This window comes from Gorilla gorilla, chromosome 4, assembly GCF_029281585.2.
Source record: "Gorilla gorilla gorilla isolate KB3781 chromosome 4, NHGRI_mGorGor1-v2.1_pri, whole genome shotgun sequence".
NCBI classification, from domain to species: Eukaryota; Metazoa; Chordata; class Mammalia; order Primates; family Hominidae; genus Gorilla; species Gorilla gorilla.
The window spans coordinates 50,503,601-50,519,504 of record NC_073228.2 but is presented as its reverse complement, the minus strand read 5'-3'; the positions used below and the strand labels follow the sequence as shown (position 1 = coordinate 50,519,504).

General features: G+C 50.6%; 1 protein-coding gene across 2 annotated transcripts in view; it reads left to right on the top strand.

Annotated features, from left to right (window-relative positions):
- ODAD4 (outer dynein arm docking complex subunit 4) overlaps positions 1-15,738 on the top strand; it is a 34,915-nt gene extending 19,177 nt beyond the window's left edge. Inside the window, exons 10-12 of one of the 2 annotated variants that reach the window (XM_019026178.3) lie at positions 5,470-5,570; positions 11,581-11,665; positions 15,080-15,738. In XM_019026178.3, the coding sequence (XP_018881723.2) occupies positions 5,470-5,570; positions 11,581-11,665; positions 15,080-15,570 (677 nt within the window). In that variant the 3' untranslated portion in view covers positions 15,571-15,738. The remainder of the gene's footprint in view (positions 1-5,469; positions 5,571-11,580; positions 11,666-15,079) is intronic. The other variant, XM_031010603.2, reaches the window with a different exon arrangement.
- The last annotated feature ends 166 nt before the right edge of the window (positions 15,739-15,904 follow it).

Genomic DNA, 15,904 nt, shown 5'->3' with positions numbered 1-15,904 from the left:
GGTGCGATCTCGGCTCACTGCAACCTCTGCCTCCCAGGTTCAAGTGATTCTATCTGCTTCAGGTTCCCAAGTAGCTGGGATTACAGGCGTCTGCCACCACACCTGGCTACTTTTTTGTGTTTTTAGTAGAGACAGGGTTTCATCATGTTGGCTAGGCTGGTCTCAAATTCCTGACCTCAGGTGATCCAACCGCCTCGGCCTCCCAAAGTGCTAGGATTACAGGCGTGAGCCACCGTGCCTGGCCCTGTTTTGTTTTTTGAGACGAAGTCTCACTATGTTACCCAGGCTAGAGTGCAGGGGCACGATCTCAGCTCACTGCAACCTTGGCCTCCCGGGTTCAAGCGATTCTCCTGCTTCAGCCTCCAGAGTAGCTGGGATTACAGGTGCGCACCACCACACCCGGCTAATTTTTGTATTTTTAGTAGAGACGGGGTTTCACCACGTTGGCCAGGCTGTTCTCGAACTCCTGACCTCAGGTGATCCACCCGCCTCAGCTTCCCAAAGTGCTGGGATTATAGGCATGAGCCACCACACCCAGCCAGCATTCTTGTATTGAATCATTATGATGTAGGCATTATCATCCTCATTTTAGAGATAGGGAAACTGAGGCACAGAGAGGTCCAGTAGACTCCCCAAGTCCTATGAGGGAAGCTTTTTTTTTTTTTGAGATGGAGACTCACTCTGTCACCCAGGCTGGAGTGCAGTGGCGCGATCTCAGCTCACTGCAACCTCTGCCTCATGGGTTCAAATGATTCTTGTGCCTCAGCTTCCTGAGTAGCTGAGATTACATGTGTGCACCATAATACCCAGCTATTTTTTTGTATTTTTAGAGATGCAGTTTCACTATGTTGGCTGGTTTCAAACTCCTGGCCTCAAGTGATCTGCCCACCTCAGCCTACCAAAGTGCTGGGATTACAGGTGTGAGCCACTGCGCCTGGCCGAGGAAACCTTTTATTTTTAAATTTATTTTATTTCTTTATTTTTATTTTTTGAGATGGAGTCTCGCTCTGTCACCCAGGCTGGAGTGTAGTGACACAATCTCAGCTCACTGCAACCTCTGTCTCCTGGGTTCAAGCGATTCTGCTGTCTCAGCCTCCCGAGTAGCTGGGATTACAGGCATGTGCCACCACTCCCGGCTAATTTTTTTGTATTTTTGTAGAGATGGGGTTTCACCATGTTGGTCAGGTTGGTCTCGAACTTCTGACCTCAAGTGATCTGCCCGCCTCGGCCTCCCAAAGTGCTGGGATTATAGGCATGAGCCACTGCACCCGGCCTCCAAGGGAACCTTTCAGAGTGATGGAAATGTTCTAAAATGGGATTGTGGTGGCCACTGTACAACTCTGTAAATTTTCTTCTTTTTTTTTTTTTGAGATGGAGTCTTGCTCTGTCACCTAGACTGGAGTGCAGTGGCACAATCTTGGCTCACTGCAACCTCCGCCTCCCGTGTTCAAGCTATTCTCCTGCCTCAGTCTCCTGAGTAGCTGGGATTATAGGCGTGCGCCACCACACCTGGCTAATTTTTGTATTTTTAGTAGAGACAGGATTTCACCAAGTTGGTCAGGCTGGTCTTGAACTCCTGACCTCGTGATCTGCCTGCTTCAGCCTCCCAAAGTGCTGGGATTACAGTTGTGAGCCACTGTGCCCAGCCTCAACTCTGTAAATTTTCTCAAAATCATTGAACTTTATCCTTACAAGCCGGTGAACTTTATTTATTTATTTTTTTGAGAAGGCGTCTCACTCTGTTGCCCAGTCTGGAATGCAGTGGCGCGATCTTGGCTCACTGCAACCTCCGCCTCCCGGGGTCAAGTGGTTTTCCTGTCACATCGAGATAACTTTAAATCACATACTCAGTTAAAAATTAGGCTGGGGACAGGCACGGTGGCTCACGCATGTAATCCCGGCACTTTGGGAGGCCGAGGCAGGTGGATCACCTGAGGTCAGGAGTTTGGTACCAGCCTGACCAACAAGGTGAAACCTCGTCTCTACTAAAAATACAAAAATTAGCCGGGTGTGGTGGCACACGCCTGTAGTCCCAACTACTCGGGAGGCTGAGGCAGGAGAACTGCTTGAATCCAGGAGGCAGAGGTTGCAGTGAGCCCAGATTGCGCCACTGCGCTCCAGTCTGGGTGAAAGAACGAGACTCTGTCTCAAAAAAAAAAAAAAAAAAATTAGCCTGGCCATAGTGGCTAACACTTATAATCCTGGCACTTTGGGAAGCCAAGGTGGGAGGATCGGTTGAGCCCAGGAGTTTGATACCAGCCTGGGCAACATAGGGAGATCTCATCTTTACAAAAAATAAGGCAACATAAAGAGACCTCATCTCTACAAAAAATAAAAAATTAGGGCGGGGCACAGTGGCCCATGCCTGTAATCCCTGCACTTTGGGAGGCCAAGGTGGGCAGATCACAAGGTCAGGAGTTCAAGACCAGCCTGGCCAACATAGTGAAACCCCATCTCTACTAAAAATCCAAAACATTAGCCAGGCATGGTGGTGCATGCTTGTAATCCGAGCTGCTCGGGAGGCTGAGGCAGGAGAGTTGCTTGAACCTGGGAGGCGGAGGTTGCAGTGAGCTGAGATCACGCCACTGCACTCCAGTCCAGGCGACTATGAGACTCTGTATCAAAAAAAAAAAAAAAAATTAGCTGAGTGTGGTGGCAGGCACCTGTGATCCCAAATATTTGGGAGGCTGAGGTAGAAGGATCACCTGAGCCCAGGTTGAGACCGCAGTGAGCCATGATCATGCCACTGCATTCCAGCCTGGGATACAGAGCGAGGCCCTGACCCTCACTCCAAAAAAAAAACAAAGAGAAAGAACGAAAGAATAATCCTGAATGATTTACTCTCTTGAATAAGCATGTGACTCCTCTGCAGACCTTTAATGTCAGAGTCCCACTGGTCTTGAAAGGAATACTGCGACTCCACATATTTTCAGAATTACATTTAAATTTCCTTTAAGTGTAATAGCCTTTTTTTTCTTCTTTTTTGAGATAGAGTCTTGCTTTATCACCCAGACTTTAGTGCAGTGTCACGTCCCTGCATTCATGGCTCACTGCAGCCTCAACCTCCCAGGCTCCGGTGATTCTCCCTCCTCAGCCTCCCCAGTTGCTGGGACCACATGTGCATGCCACCATGCCTGGCAAATTTTTTTTTTGGTAGAGAACGGGGTCTCCCTATGTTGTCCAGGTTGTTCTGGAACTCCTGGGCTCAAGCAGTGCTCCCACCTCGGCCTCCCAAAGTGCTGGGATTACAGGCATGAGCCGCTGTGTCTAGCCAAGTGTAATGGCCTTTTATTTTATTTTATTTTATTTTATTTTATTTTATTTTATTTATTTTTGAGATGGAGTTTCGCTGTTTCACCCAGGCTGAAGTGCAGTGGTGCAATCTCAGCTCAGTGCAACCTCTGCCTTCCGATTTCAAGTGATTCTTCTGCCTCAGCCTCCCAGGTAGCTGGGATTACATGCGTCCACCACCATGCCTGGCTAATTTTTGTATTTTTAGTAGAGATGGGGTTTCACCATGTTGGCCATGCTGATCTCAATCTCCTGACCTTGTGATCTGCCTGTCTTGGCCTCCCAAATTGTTGGGATTACAGGCGTGAGCCTCCGCGACTGGCTGTAATGACCTTTTAAAGTCTGACTTATGAACACAAGGGCTTATTTTCCCCATGGGTCTCAAAGCAGTGCTTGGGAGGAGGATAGATCTTGGATATACTCAATTGTAAAAGAAAGCAGTGGTTTGTGAAGACCTTGGCTGGTAAGCACTTTCTCCTTTATGAAGCTCTTGGCTAGGTGAGGTGGTTCACGCCTGTAATCCCAGCACTTTGGGAGGCCAAGGTGGAGGATTGCTTGAGGCCAGTAGTTCGAGACCAGGCTGGGCAACATGGTGAGACCCTGTCTCTATTTAATTATATATATATATATAGAGAGAGAGAGAGACACAGGGTCTCACTCTGTCACCCAGGCTGGAGTGCAGCAGTGCAATCTGGGCTCACTGCAACATTGACCTTCTGGGATCAAGGGATCCTCCCATCTCAGCCTCCCGAGTAGCTGGGACTACATGCTTGCGGCCCCACACCCAGCTAATTTTGTATTTTTGGTAGAGATGGGGTCTCACTATGTTGCTCAGGCTGGTCTTGAACTCCTGGTTCAAGTGATCCGCCTGCCTTAGCCTCCCAAAGTGCTGGGGTTATAGGTGTGAGCCACTGCACCTAGCCTATGTATGTATGTATTTATTTTTAATTAATTAATTTTTTTGAGACAGTCTTGCTCTGTCACACAGGCTGGAGTGCAGTGGTGCGATCTCGGCTCACTGCAACCTCTGCCTCCGAGGTTCAAGCAATTCTTCTGCCTCAGCCTCCCGAGTAGCTGGGTTTACAGTCGCCCGTCACCATACCTGGCTAATTTTTGTATTTTTAGTAGAGACGGGGATGTCACCATGTTGGCCAGGGTGGTCTCAAACTCCTGACCTCAAGCAATCCGCCCACCTTGGCCTCTCAAAGTGCTGGGATTACAGACGTGAGCCACCACGCCCGGCCTGACATATGTATTTAATTTTTTAAAATGAAATGAAGCTCTGAGGGCTCAAATCAATCACTCAATCAATCTGCTAATCATTTCAGTCCCAGCTCCAGCACTAATTGGCACGGAGAGCCCAGATGAGCCGCTTTTTCTATGGGTTCAGATTTTACCTGAGTGGGGCCTGGACTCGAGACAGCGGAGGTTCCAGCAGCTGGCCCATGGATTGCATCCAGCCCTCTGTGCTTTGGTCTGCATATTATTTTTGAAAAAAATGAGTGACCATTTAAAAAATATGAATTTCTGGCCGAGCGGTGGCTCACACCTGTAATCCCAGCACTTTGGGAGGCCGAGGCAGGCGGATCACCTGAGGTCAGGGTTTAAGACCAGCCTGACCAACATGACGAAACCCCGTCTCTACTTAAAAAACAAAATTAGCCAGGTGTGGTGTCATGTGCCTGTAATCCCAGCTTCTCAGGAGGCTGAGGCAGGAGAATCGCTTGAACCTGGGAGGCAGAGGTTGCAGTGAGCCGAGATTGCCCCATTGCACTCCAGCCTGGGCAACAAGAGTGAAACTCTGTCTCAAAAAAAAAAAAAAAAAAAAAAATTCGTCTTCCAGAACAATCTAAAGATGGAGCAGGATGCGGTTTTCTCCTCCACTCTGGAGACATATGATGTATGCACTAGACTGCACCACAGTCCCCTTCTCTCACCAACGCCTTTGAATGAGGCCCAGGTTCCTCAGTCCTGGTTCTCGATGGTGACATAGCCCAGGAACACGGTGGAAAGGATGGTGCTGAGCAGCTCAGTGATGCTTCCCTGGGGCCTGGGACCGACTACAGCTCACACAAGCTTCTGATGGGCCCTGGCAGTGCTCGAGTAGCCAGAGGCTCCCTCATGCACCACACGTTGTCACACTCTACCTGTGTTGTGCCTTCTCCCCTTGCTCTCCAGTGAAGCTGAGAGACTTTGAGTCAGCCGTGAACAATTTTGAGAAGGCCCTGGAGAGAGCAAAGCTTGTGCATAACAACGAGGCGCAGCAGGCCATCATCAGTGTGAGCCTTTCCACCCGCCGGGCTTCGGGTGTCAGGAGTGGGGTCGGGTGGTCAGGCCTTCAGTTCCCCTTAGCCTGCTTGGGCGCCATTCCACAGCCGTTTTTTTGTTTGTTTGTTTATTTGTTTTGAGACAGAGTCTTGCTCTGTTGCCCAGGCTGGAGTGCAATGGCGTGATCTTGGCTCACTGCAAGCTCCGCTCCCGGGTTCACACCATTCTCCTGCCTCAGCCTCCCAAGTAGCTAGGACTACAGGCGCCCCCCACCACGTCTGGCTAATTTTTTGTATTTTTAGTAGAGACGGGGTTTCACTGTGTTAGCCAGGATGGTCTCGATCTCCTGACTTCGTGATCTGCCCGCCTTGGCCTCTCAAAATGCTGGGATTACAGGCGTGAGCCACTGCGCCCAGCCCAGAAACAAAAATTTTACAAAATATATTTACCTCTGCTATGTACTCTGCATGCTGATATTTCCTATTACATTCTGTTTTCTTATTTTTATTTATTTATTTATTTATTGAGACAGGGTCTCACTCCCATTGGCCAGGTCAGAATGCAGTGGCACTGTTATGGCTCATTGCAGCCTCGACCTCCTGGGCTCAAGTTATCCTCCTGCCTCATTTTAAAATTTTTTTGTAGAGATGAGGTCTCACTATGTCTTGAACTCCTGAGCTCAGGCAATCCACCCTCCTCAGCCTCCCAATGTGCTGGGATTACAGGTGTAAACTGTGCTTGGCTTTTTTTTTTTTCTTTTTTTTTTGAGACTGAGTCTCACTTGTCACCCAGGCTGGAGTGCAATGGTGTGATCTTGGCTCACTGCAACCTCCGCCTCCTGGGTTCAAACGATTCACCTGCCTCAGCCTCCCGAGTAGCTGGGATCACAGGCACCCCCCCACCACTCCCAGCTAATTTTTGTATTTTTAGTAGAGATGGGGTTTCACCATGTTGGCCAGGCTGGTTTGGAACTCCTGACCTCAAATGATCTGTCTGCCTCAGCCTCCCAAAGTGCTGGGATTATAGGTGTGAGCCACTGTGCCTGGCCATAATTTTTGTATTTTTAATAGAGATGGGATTTAGCCATGTTGGCCAGGCTGGTCTCGAACTCCTGACCTTAGGTGATCTGCCCGCCTCGGCCTTCCAAAGTGATGGTATTACTGGTATGAGCCACCATGCCCGGCCTTTTTTTTTTTTTTTTTTTTAAATAGAGACGGGGCCCGGTATGGTGGGACCTAGCCTGGGACCCAACCTGTTGCTGGGACTTGGCAACATGGCGAAACCCTATCTCTAAAAAATAAAAAAAATTAGCCGGGTGTGGTGACTCACTCCAGCCACTTGGAAGGCTGAGGTGGGAGGACCACTTAAGCCTGAGAAGTTGAGGCTGCAACAAGGAGTGATCTCACCCCTGCACTCCAGCCTGGGTGACAGAGCGAGACCCTGTCTCTAGATAAATAAATAAGTAGAGACGGAGTCTCAGTATGTTGGCCAGGCTAGTCTCAAACTCTTTGCCTCAAATGATTCTCCTGCCTTGACCTGCCAAAGTGCTGGGATTACAGGCATGGGCCACTGTGCCTAGCCTTATTTTCTTTTTGCTTTTTATGTATTTATTTTTAGACAGAGTGTCTCTCTGTCACACAGGCTTAGTACAGTGGTGAGATCATAGCTTACTGTAGCCTTGACCTCCTGGGCTCAGGCAATCCTCACACCTTAGCCTCCCATCTAGATGGGACTACAGATGCATGTCACCATGCTGGGGGCTAATTTTTTATTTTTTGTAGACTCAGGGTCTTACTCTGTTACCCAGGCTGGTATCAAACTCCTGGACTCAAGTGATCCTCCTGCCTTGGGCTTCCAAAGTGCTGGGACTGAGCTTTTTGGCACCAGGCTCCAGTTTTGCGGAAGACAGTTTTTCCATGGACCGGTGGTGGGGGAAATGGTTTCGGGATGAAACTGTTCCACCTCAGATCATCAGACATTAGATTCTCATGAGGAGCATGCAACATAGATCCCTCACGTGCCGTTCACAATAGGGTTCTCCCTCCTATGAGAATCTAATGCCGCCACTGATCTGACAGCCTAATGCTCACTTGCCGACCCTCCGCTCACCTCCTGCTGTGTGGCCTGGTTCCTAACAGGCCATGGACCAAGTCAGTGGCCCAGGGTCTAAATTGACGTTAGGACTTGCAGTTTGAAAAATACTACCTCCAGGAGACAAGAAATCTAGTGTGATTTCCTCATTCTCTTGCCTAAACCTTTTATTACTTCTTAGGTGTCTCTGTTCCTGACTTTTTCCCACAGGGGTAGGAAGGCACTGGGTAAGCTCTCCCCTGTGGGCCTCTCCAGCTTCCTGCTGGTCAGTCCCCAGCCCCCATCACCTTGCATTCCAGCTCCAGCCAGTACCAGCTTCCTGTCTTCCTAAACAGGCTTTCTTTTTTCTTTTCTTTTTTTGAGACAAGGTCTTGCTCTGTCACCCAGGCTAGAGTGCAGTGGTGTGACTACAGCTCACTGCAGCCTTGATCTCTGGGCTCAAGAGATAAGTATCTGGGACTACAGGTGCGGGCCACCATGCCTGGCTGATATTTTTAATTTTTATTTTTTGTAGAGATGAGGTCTCACTATATTGCCCCAGGCTGGGCACTTGAGAGCTCCTGCACTCAAGCGATCCTCCTGTCTCAGCCTTTTAAAGTGTTGGGATTACAGGTGTGAGCCACCACACCCGGCCTAAACAGGTTTCTTATGCCTCATAACATATGCTGTTATCTCTGCCTGGAATATTCTAAACCTTCCCTTCCCACCTCCTTCACCTGGCTAACTCCCACTCAACCTTTAGGTTTCAGCTTAGATGTCCCCTCTTTGAGGCGGCCTTCTCTGACCCCTCAGTCTGGGTGAGGAGCCCTCACATCAGGTTTCACAGCCTTGATATGTCCCCCATCAAAGTCCACGTTGTGCACTTGTAATTACCTAGACTTCCATTGCTCAAGGAGGCAGCTGCTAGCCACGTGCGGCTAAAGTTAATTAAAACTAGGCTGGGTGTGGTGGCTCATGCCTGTAATTCCAGCACTTTAGGAGGCCGAGACGGATGGATCACTTGAGGTCAGGAGTTTGAGACCAGCCTGGCCAACATGGTGAAACCCCATCTCTATTAAAAATACAAACAATTAGCCGGGTATGGTGGCACACACCTGTAGTCCCAGCTACTTGGGAGGCTGAGGCAGGAGAATCGCTTGAACCCGGGAGGTGGAGGTTGCATGAGCCAAGATCATGCCATTGCACTCCAGCCTAGGCAACAGAGCGAGACTCTGTCTCAAAAAAAAAAAAAAAAGTAAATAAAATGTAAAATTCTCAGTCACACTAGCCACATTTCAAGTCATTATAGCCACATGTGAGGCTGGGTGCGGTGGCTCACACCTATAATCCGAACACTTTGGGAGGCCGAGGCGGGTGGATCACGAGGTCAGGAGATTGAGACCATCCTGGCCAACATTGTCTCTACTAAAAATGCAAAAAATTAGCCAGGTGTGATGGCACACTCCTGTAGTCCCAGCTACTCGGGAGGCTGAAGCAGGAGAATCGCTTGAACCCGAGAGATGGAGGTTGCAGTGAGCCAAGATCACGCCACTGCACTCCAGCCTGGGGGACAGGGCGAGACTCCGTCTCAAAAAAAAAAAAAAAGCTACATGTGGCCTATGGGTGCTACATAATACAGATCTAGAATATTCCCATTGTCACAGAAATTTCTGTTGAATAGTGCTGGCCTAGACTGTGTCAGGAGGCAGAGACCAGGGGAGAAACATGGAGGTGCTCTGGGCTCCCCCACCCCACCCACTCCCAGTGCATCCAGGTGGACGCACAAGCTCAGTAAAGTCTGCACACCAACTTCACAGGTGCACACTCACCCAGGCTTCTTCCTCCTGCTTCTGACCAGACAGCTTCCTTAAGCCCTTCCCACAGCCAAATTCCAGAGCACCACTGGCACGCAGCTGGACCCCAGGAAGTATCTGCTGGAGTGAAGTAAATGGGGCCCCTGTCCTTGGGGAGCTTGTGCCATCATTGAAAGAAGCCAGATTGCATAATTTGTGGGCAGCAAAGGGGCATGGCCTCAGGGACCAGCCTGAGGTCTGCAGGCACTGGGCAAAGAGAGCAGGGACCCTGAGAAGTGAAGGCTCAGGACACTCCCAGTGGGAGGAAGACCTCATGCTGTGCTCTGAAGGACAAGGATAGCAGAGCTGGCCAGGCCGAGGAGGGGCAAGTGCACTGAAGACGTGGGAGGCCGGTGCTGAGGGCTGGTGGCCGGCAGAAGAGAGATCCTGGCCTGGGTCCCAGAGCTGGGGGGTTCCCGGTGGCGGGGGATGGTGGTGACGGAGCCCCAGACAGTCAGCACACCAGCCTGGACTTGAAGGGCTGTGGACGGCAGAGAAGTGATCTGATCACCTCTGTTTTTTGGGAGGCAGGTTCATGGTGAGCTGTTTTTGAGGACTGTGGTGAGGCTAACACTGCCCTCTCATGGCGGAGAAATCATACCCAAAAGACCCCAGCAGGCGCAGTCTATCCTCTGCCACCATACAGCCCAGGGAAGCCCAGGCCTAGCATGTTGTCGTCCTCGTCATAAACGCCATGTCCCCAGCTCTGGCTTCCAGGCGAAGAGCACCCACCTCACTGCAGCCCTGCCAGATGTACCATGCACCACATACTTCCATGTGATCGCCCTGCAGACAGACAGCATGGCCGTTCAGTTCAGGAAATATTCGCCGAGTGTAGATTGGCTCCAGGCTGCCAAGCTCAAATGTGTGCGGCCATTGTCCTGGCCCACAAGAAGATTACAACGAAAGGCCAGACACAGTGGCTCACACCTGTCATCCCAGCACTTTGGGAGGCTGAGGGCAGGAGGATCACTTGGGTCCAAGAGTTCTAGACCAGCCTGGGCATCATAGCAAGACCCTGTCTCTTAAAAAGAAAAAACAAACAAACAAAAAAACAGTTACTCAGGAGGCTGAGGCAGGAGAATGGCGTGAACCTGGGAGGCGGAGCTTGCAGTGAGCTGAGATCGTGCCACTGCACTCCAGCATGCATGATAGAGCGAAACTCTGTCTCAAAAAAAAAAAAAAAAAAATACAAAGCACAAACCCTGGTTCATGACCAGTGCCATAGGGGACTAGGGGAATTCAGAGTGAGAGAGCCCCAGCTGGGAGGCAGAGCTGGAGGCTTTCCAACAAGGAGGATCTGAGGTCACCTTGAAGGCTAGGCAGTGGTTTGAAGGGTTAGGGGCAGAGAGAAGGTACCTGTGACCCTCACTGACTCCTCATGGGACCAGGCCCCCGACCCCTCACCCTCCTGGATTGGCAACTCCAGGTAGGAAGGCTCACAGTGGGAGGGAGGTGGGGGGTGGGCAGACCAACACCACAAGAGAGTGCATCCAGGCCCCGGAGCTGCTCAGTAGACACTACCATGTGTAGCTGGTGTTCTGTCAGTGCCAGCCACGGGCCTGCTATGAGCAAGAAGGCAAGACCTGCCCTCCAGAGGCTCACAGGGGCTCCAGGCCCCTATGGATCATGCACTCGAGTTGGGGAAACTGCAGACATCCTGGAAGGCCCTTCTGAAGGCAGGCCAGCCCCCAGCCTGTCCCCTTGGTGTGTTTCTGGGTCTTTTCAGTGCTGCCTCGCTGAGTGCTTGCAGGTTTGGATTGTCTTTTTGCATTGACTGAAGCCAAAAGCAGCTTTAGGTAGTTCATCTAAAGACAGAAATGAGTAGATAGACACAACTCCCAAATACATGCCTAAGCCAAAGAGAAATGCACTTGACTGACTCGCAGTCATGTATCTCCCAGACACAATTTGGTGTGGATCATTCTGAGTCAGTAAGTGTAGATTAACCTGAGGGTAGGGGTCATTGGAAGGGCCAGAGGGAAACCAAGGGTGGCAGGTTCCCACCAGAGCTCTGCCTTCTGGGATTGATCTGGGTGGGGAAAATTAATGGTGTAGGTGCCAAACACAGGGGCTAAGCTCCCTCTACCATCCACAGGCCTTGGACGATGCCAACAAGGGTATCATTGGAGAACTGAGGAAAACCAACTACATGGAGAATCTCAAAGAAAAAAGCGAGGGAGGTGAGTTCCTGAAACTCTGAAAAGGCAACTTCAGCATTCTCCCTCTGCTTTCTTTTCCTCTAGTCCGAGACACACGCGACAGCAGCTCCCCAATCTGGGGGCTTGGCACTGCCCATCGTGCATTCTAATTTCAGTGCCACCAGCAGCCCTAGCTTATCTCTGGGGCAGTAGAGGGCGAGGATTCAGCCCACCATGGGCTGGACTGTCTGGCCCCAGAGCGCACTCATTTCTCTCTTCAATTGATTCATCAAGTATATGGTGAGCACTTGTCATGTACCTGGAAGGTGTTAGATTCTAGGGAGACAGAGGCCCATCCCTGCCCTGGAGGAGCCCATGGCCCTTTGGGCAAGGCTGACCAGTGGAGTTGTCAGCTGCTGGGATCCTGCACGCAGGTGCTACACCGAGGTGGAGGTGTGCTGCCATGAGGGTGCATGCAACGGGGCGTGGGCTCCTCTGGGGAGGCAGAGGAGACTTCGACGAGGAAGAATCATCTACCTCCAACTCCAAAAGATGCCCAGGAGTTTTCCAGGAGAGAAGTGGGAGAAGAAAGGCATTTTTCCAGCAGGGAACAGCAGGGCCAAAGGTACAGAGACAGAATAACAGTAGCTACACTTTGGGGGCTCTTACTGTGTGCCAGGCACTGGGTTAAGCACCAGACAGGAGTGATCTTGTTGGGTCTTTTCCCCGCTAGGAGGTGTAGGTGCTGTGGGGGGAAAGGGAGGCTGAGTGAGGTGAGTGCTCTGCCAGAGTCATGTAGCTAGGGAGGGGTGACTCGGGGCCCCACTCTCCCCACCTACGGCGCTGCTCTCGGGCCAGCAGTGTGATGGGCAGGTGCAGAGGGGCATAAGGTGCAGAGGCTGCCTGACAGCTGTGCCTTACCACATTCTTTCTCACAAGGTCTCCAGGGAGTAAAGACGCCTTTGGCCCCCTGCCTTTGGGCTCTCCTTTCCTGCAGGGAGGGAGTGAGGGAAGGAGAAGCAGAAGATGGCTGAGCAGCCCTACCCCACTGGAGAGAGGGGCCTAGAGGAGCAGGGGTGTTAAGCGCAGTAGCCGATCCCCATTCATGCTTCCCGCAGGCCAGGCATTCTTTCAAAGACTGTGTGCACGGACTCATCCTATCTGTATCTGTTCAGGAACACTATGAAGGAAGTGTTATTAGCATGACTTTATGGAGGACATGGAGGCAGAGGGGTTAGAGGCTACAGTGGTTTTCAGTCTTGGGCAGTCTGCTCTAGAACCCACGCGTCGGCCTGTGCCACACTGTTTCTAGTGACACAGACAGCCTTTTCCTGCCCCAGTCTGTGGAGCTCTCACTCCAGCCAGACTGCAGTGAACAGAGCTGGGGCTGGAGGTCCGGGAGGACAGAGCCCAATGCAGATTCTTGGCTGCAGCCCTCCAGGCTGCAAGGCTGAAATCCTTTCTGGTCCAGGCAGGGCAGCGGGAGGTTTCTGGGCACCTGAGCAGCCAGATGACAGCCCTTTATTATCCAGCACCTGCTCTGTGGTGGCTGGACCCCCTCAGAGGGGCTCTGTCTCCGCCCCTACATGCCCTTTGAGCTGCTCTGAGAAGCCACAGGAGCAACAGCTGTGGAGAGGGACTCTGCGGGGAAGCAGCCAACACCCTAGTCTCCCTACCCTGGCCTGCGTCCTTGTGCCTGGAGAACTGCCGGGCACGTCCCTCTCAGAACAGCAGGTGGCAGCATTGCATCTGTTTTCACCACCAAAGGGCTGTGACCCCCTGAGACCCGAGACCCTCTGCAGATACCTCAGTAACTAGTGGTTTCCAGGAGGAGAATGTAAGGGAGACGCAGAAGGGGATGTAACTTTTCTCCATCACTGATAAAAAAAAAAAAAATTTAGGAGCAAGGATTCCTTTGCTTGTAAAATAACTCTTCAGCTGAACTTTTTGTTAGCAGCGTATATCTTTATAGGAAACCTATCTTTTTCCTTATGTTTTTTCTATATTTTCATAGGAAACCTCCCAACAAATAATGAATGTGCTTCCCAGGGACAAAGAGAAAGTGTCAGAATGAAGATGCTGGAGAAAATCCTTCTGTCGTTTTCCAGCACCTATGCTATTTCTTGCAGGGAAAAGAGAAGGTGCTCTGGGGTCAGACTGTCCTGGGTTCAAATTCTGTCTCACTTGCGCACTTGCAGTGTGACCATTGTGTGATTTCTTTTCTTTCTTTCTTTTTTTTTTGAAATGGAGTCTTGTTCTGTCATCCAGGCTGGAGTGCAGTGGTGCAATCTCAGCTCACTGCAACCTCCATCTCAGCCTCCCAAAGTGCTGGGATTACAGGCATGAGCCACTGTGCCTTTTTTTTTTTTTAAATGGAGTATCTCCTCTGTTACCCAGTCTGGAGTGCAGTGGCGCGATCTCGGCTCACTACAACCTCTGCCTCCTAGGTTCAAGTGATTCTCCTGCCTCAGCCTCCTGAGTAGCTGGGACTGCAGGCTTGTGCCACCACTCCCGGCTAATTTTTTTTTTTTTTTTTTTTTTGAGATGGAGTTTTGCTCTTGTTGCCCAGGCTGGAGTACAATGGCACAATCTTGGCTCACTGCAACCTCCGCCTCCTGGGTTCAAGCGATTCTCCTGCCTCAGCCTCCCAAGTAGCTGGGATTACAGGCGCCTGCCACCATGCGCAGCTTATTTTTGTATTTTTAGTAGAGACGGGGTTTCACCTTGTTGGCCAGGCTGGTCTCAAACTCCTGACCTCAGGTGATCCACCTGCCTCGGCCTCCCAAAGTGCTGGGATTACAGGCGTGAGCCATGCCGCCCGGCCGTGTGATTTCTTTTCTATCGATTTCAGGTCCCTTGACTGCAAACTCAAATCAACAGCAGTGCGCATTTTCATGATGTCTGGATGGGATAAGCTATACAGCCCTCACGTGATGCACAGGACGGAGCTGGGCTCAGTCAATGATGGTTCCCTTTCTCTGCTTTTGTAAAGGTGTGCTGTCAACACCAATTTAAAGAGCTGGCAAAAACAGTCATTCTCAGGGCCTTTCGCTCATCTGCCTCTCAAAAGCACAGGCCTCCACAGAGATGAACAGTTTCTTTCTTTTTTTTTTTCTTTCTTTTTTGGAGACGGGTCTTGCTCTGTCACCCAGGCTGCAGTGCAGTGGCTGGATTTTGGCTCATCACAGCCCCAACCTCCTGGGCTCAAGCGATTCTTCTGCCTCAGCCTCCGGGTAGCTGGGACTACAGGCGACAACCACCACGCCTGGCTAATTTTTGTATTTTTAGTACAGATAGGGTCTCACTGTGTCGCCCAGGCTGGTCTGGAACTCCTGGCCTCAAGGGATCTGCCTGCCTCAGCCTCCCAAAATGCTGAGATTACAGGCATGAGCCACCGCACCCGGCCTGACATGAACAAACTTTTATCTTTCTTCCCGCTTTTCTCTTATTTTTCAGAAGCTTCACGGTATGAAGATAGAATAATAACAAGAGAGAAGGACATGAGGAGAGTGAGAGATGAGCCCGAGAAGGTGGTGAAGCAGTGGGACCATATTGAGGATGAGAAAGAGACAGATGAGGACGATGAGGCTTTTGGGGAAGCTCTGCAGAGCCCAGCAAGCGGAAAGCAGAGTGTGGAAGCAGGAAAAGCCAGAAGCGATTTGGGAGCAGTTGCCAAGGGCCTGTCAGGAGATTTAGGCACAAGATCAGGAGAAACAGGCGGGAAGCTACTAGAAGCTGGCAGAAGAGAGTCAAGAGAAATTTATAGGAGGCCTTCGGGAGAATTAGAGCAAAGACTCTCAGGAGAATTCAGCAGACAGGAACCAGAAGAACTAAAGAAACTTTCAGAAGTGGGCAGAAGAGAACCAGAAGAACTGGGAAAAACACAATTTGGAGAAATAGGAGAAACGAAAAAAACAGGAAATGAGATGGAAAAGGAGTATGAATGAAGCCATCGGTAGAGATGAGGATCAGGAAGCTGGTGTTCAGAGGGATCATGGGATTTTATTAAACTGGATTTTCAAGCGATTTATCTGTTATAGGAAAAATGAGGGTTTTACTTCTGCTGCTTTCCATCACTATTTTGCCATTAAATAGGTGTCTTTCACTCTTGCAAACCCTGAGTCTGTCACTTTGCCTCTTCACCCCTGCCCATTCTTGGAAGAGCATCGTGGAAGAAATGAGAAAGGTGCCAAGAAGAAAGGGTTTCAGGAGGGTGAAGATACGGGCGCTACAGGGAACAAGAAGTCACAGGGAGGAGAGGGGAAGGCCTGGGAGGAGAGG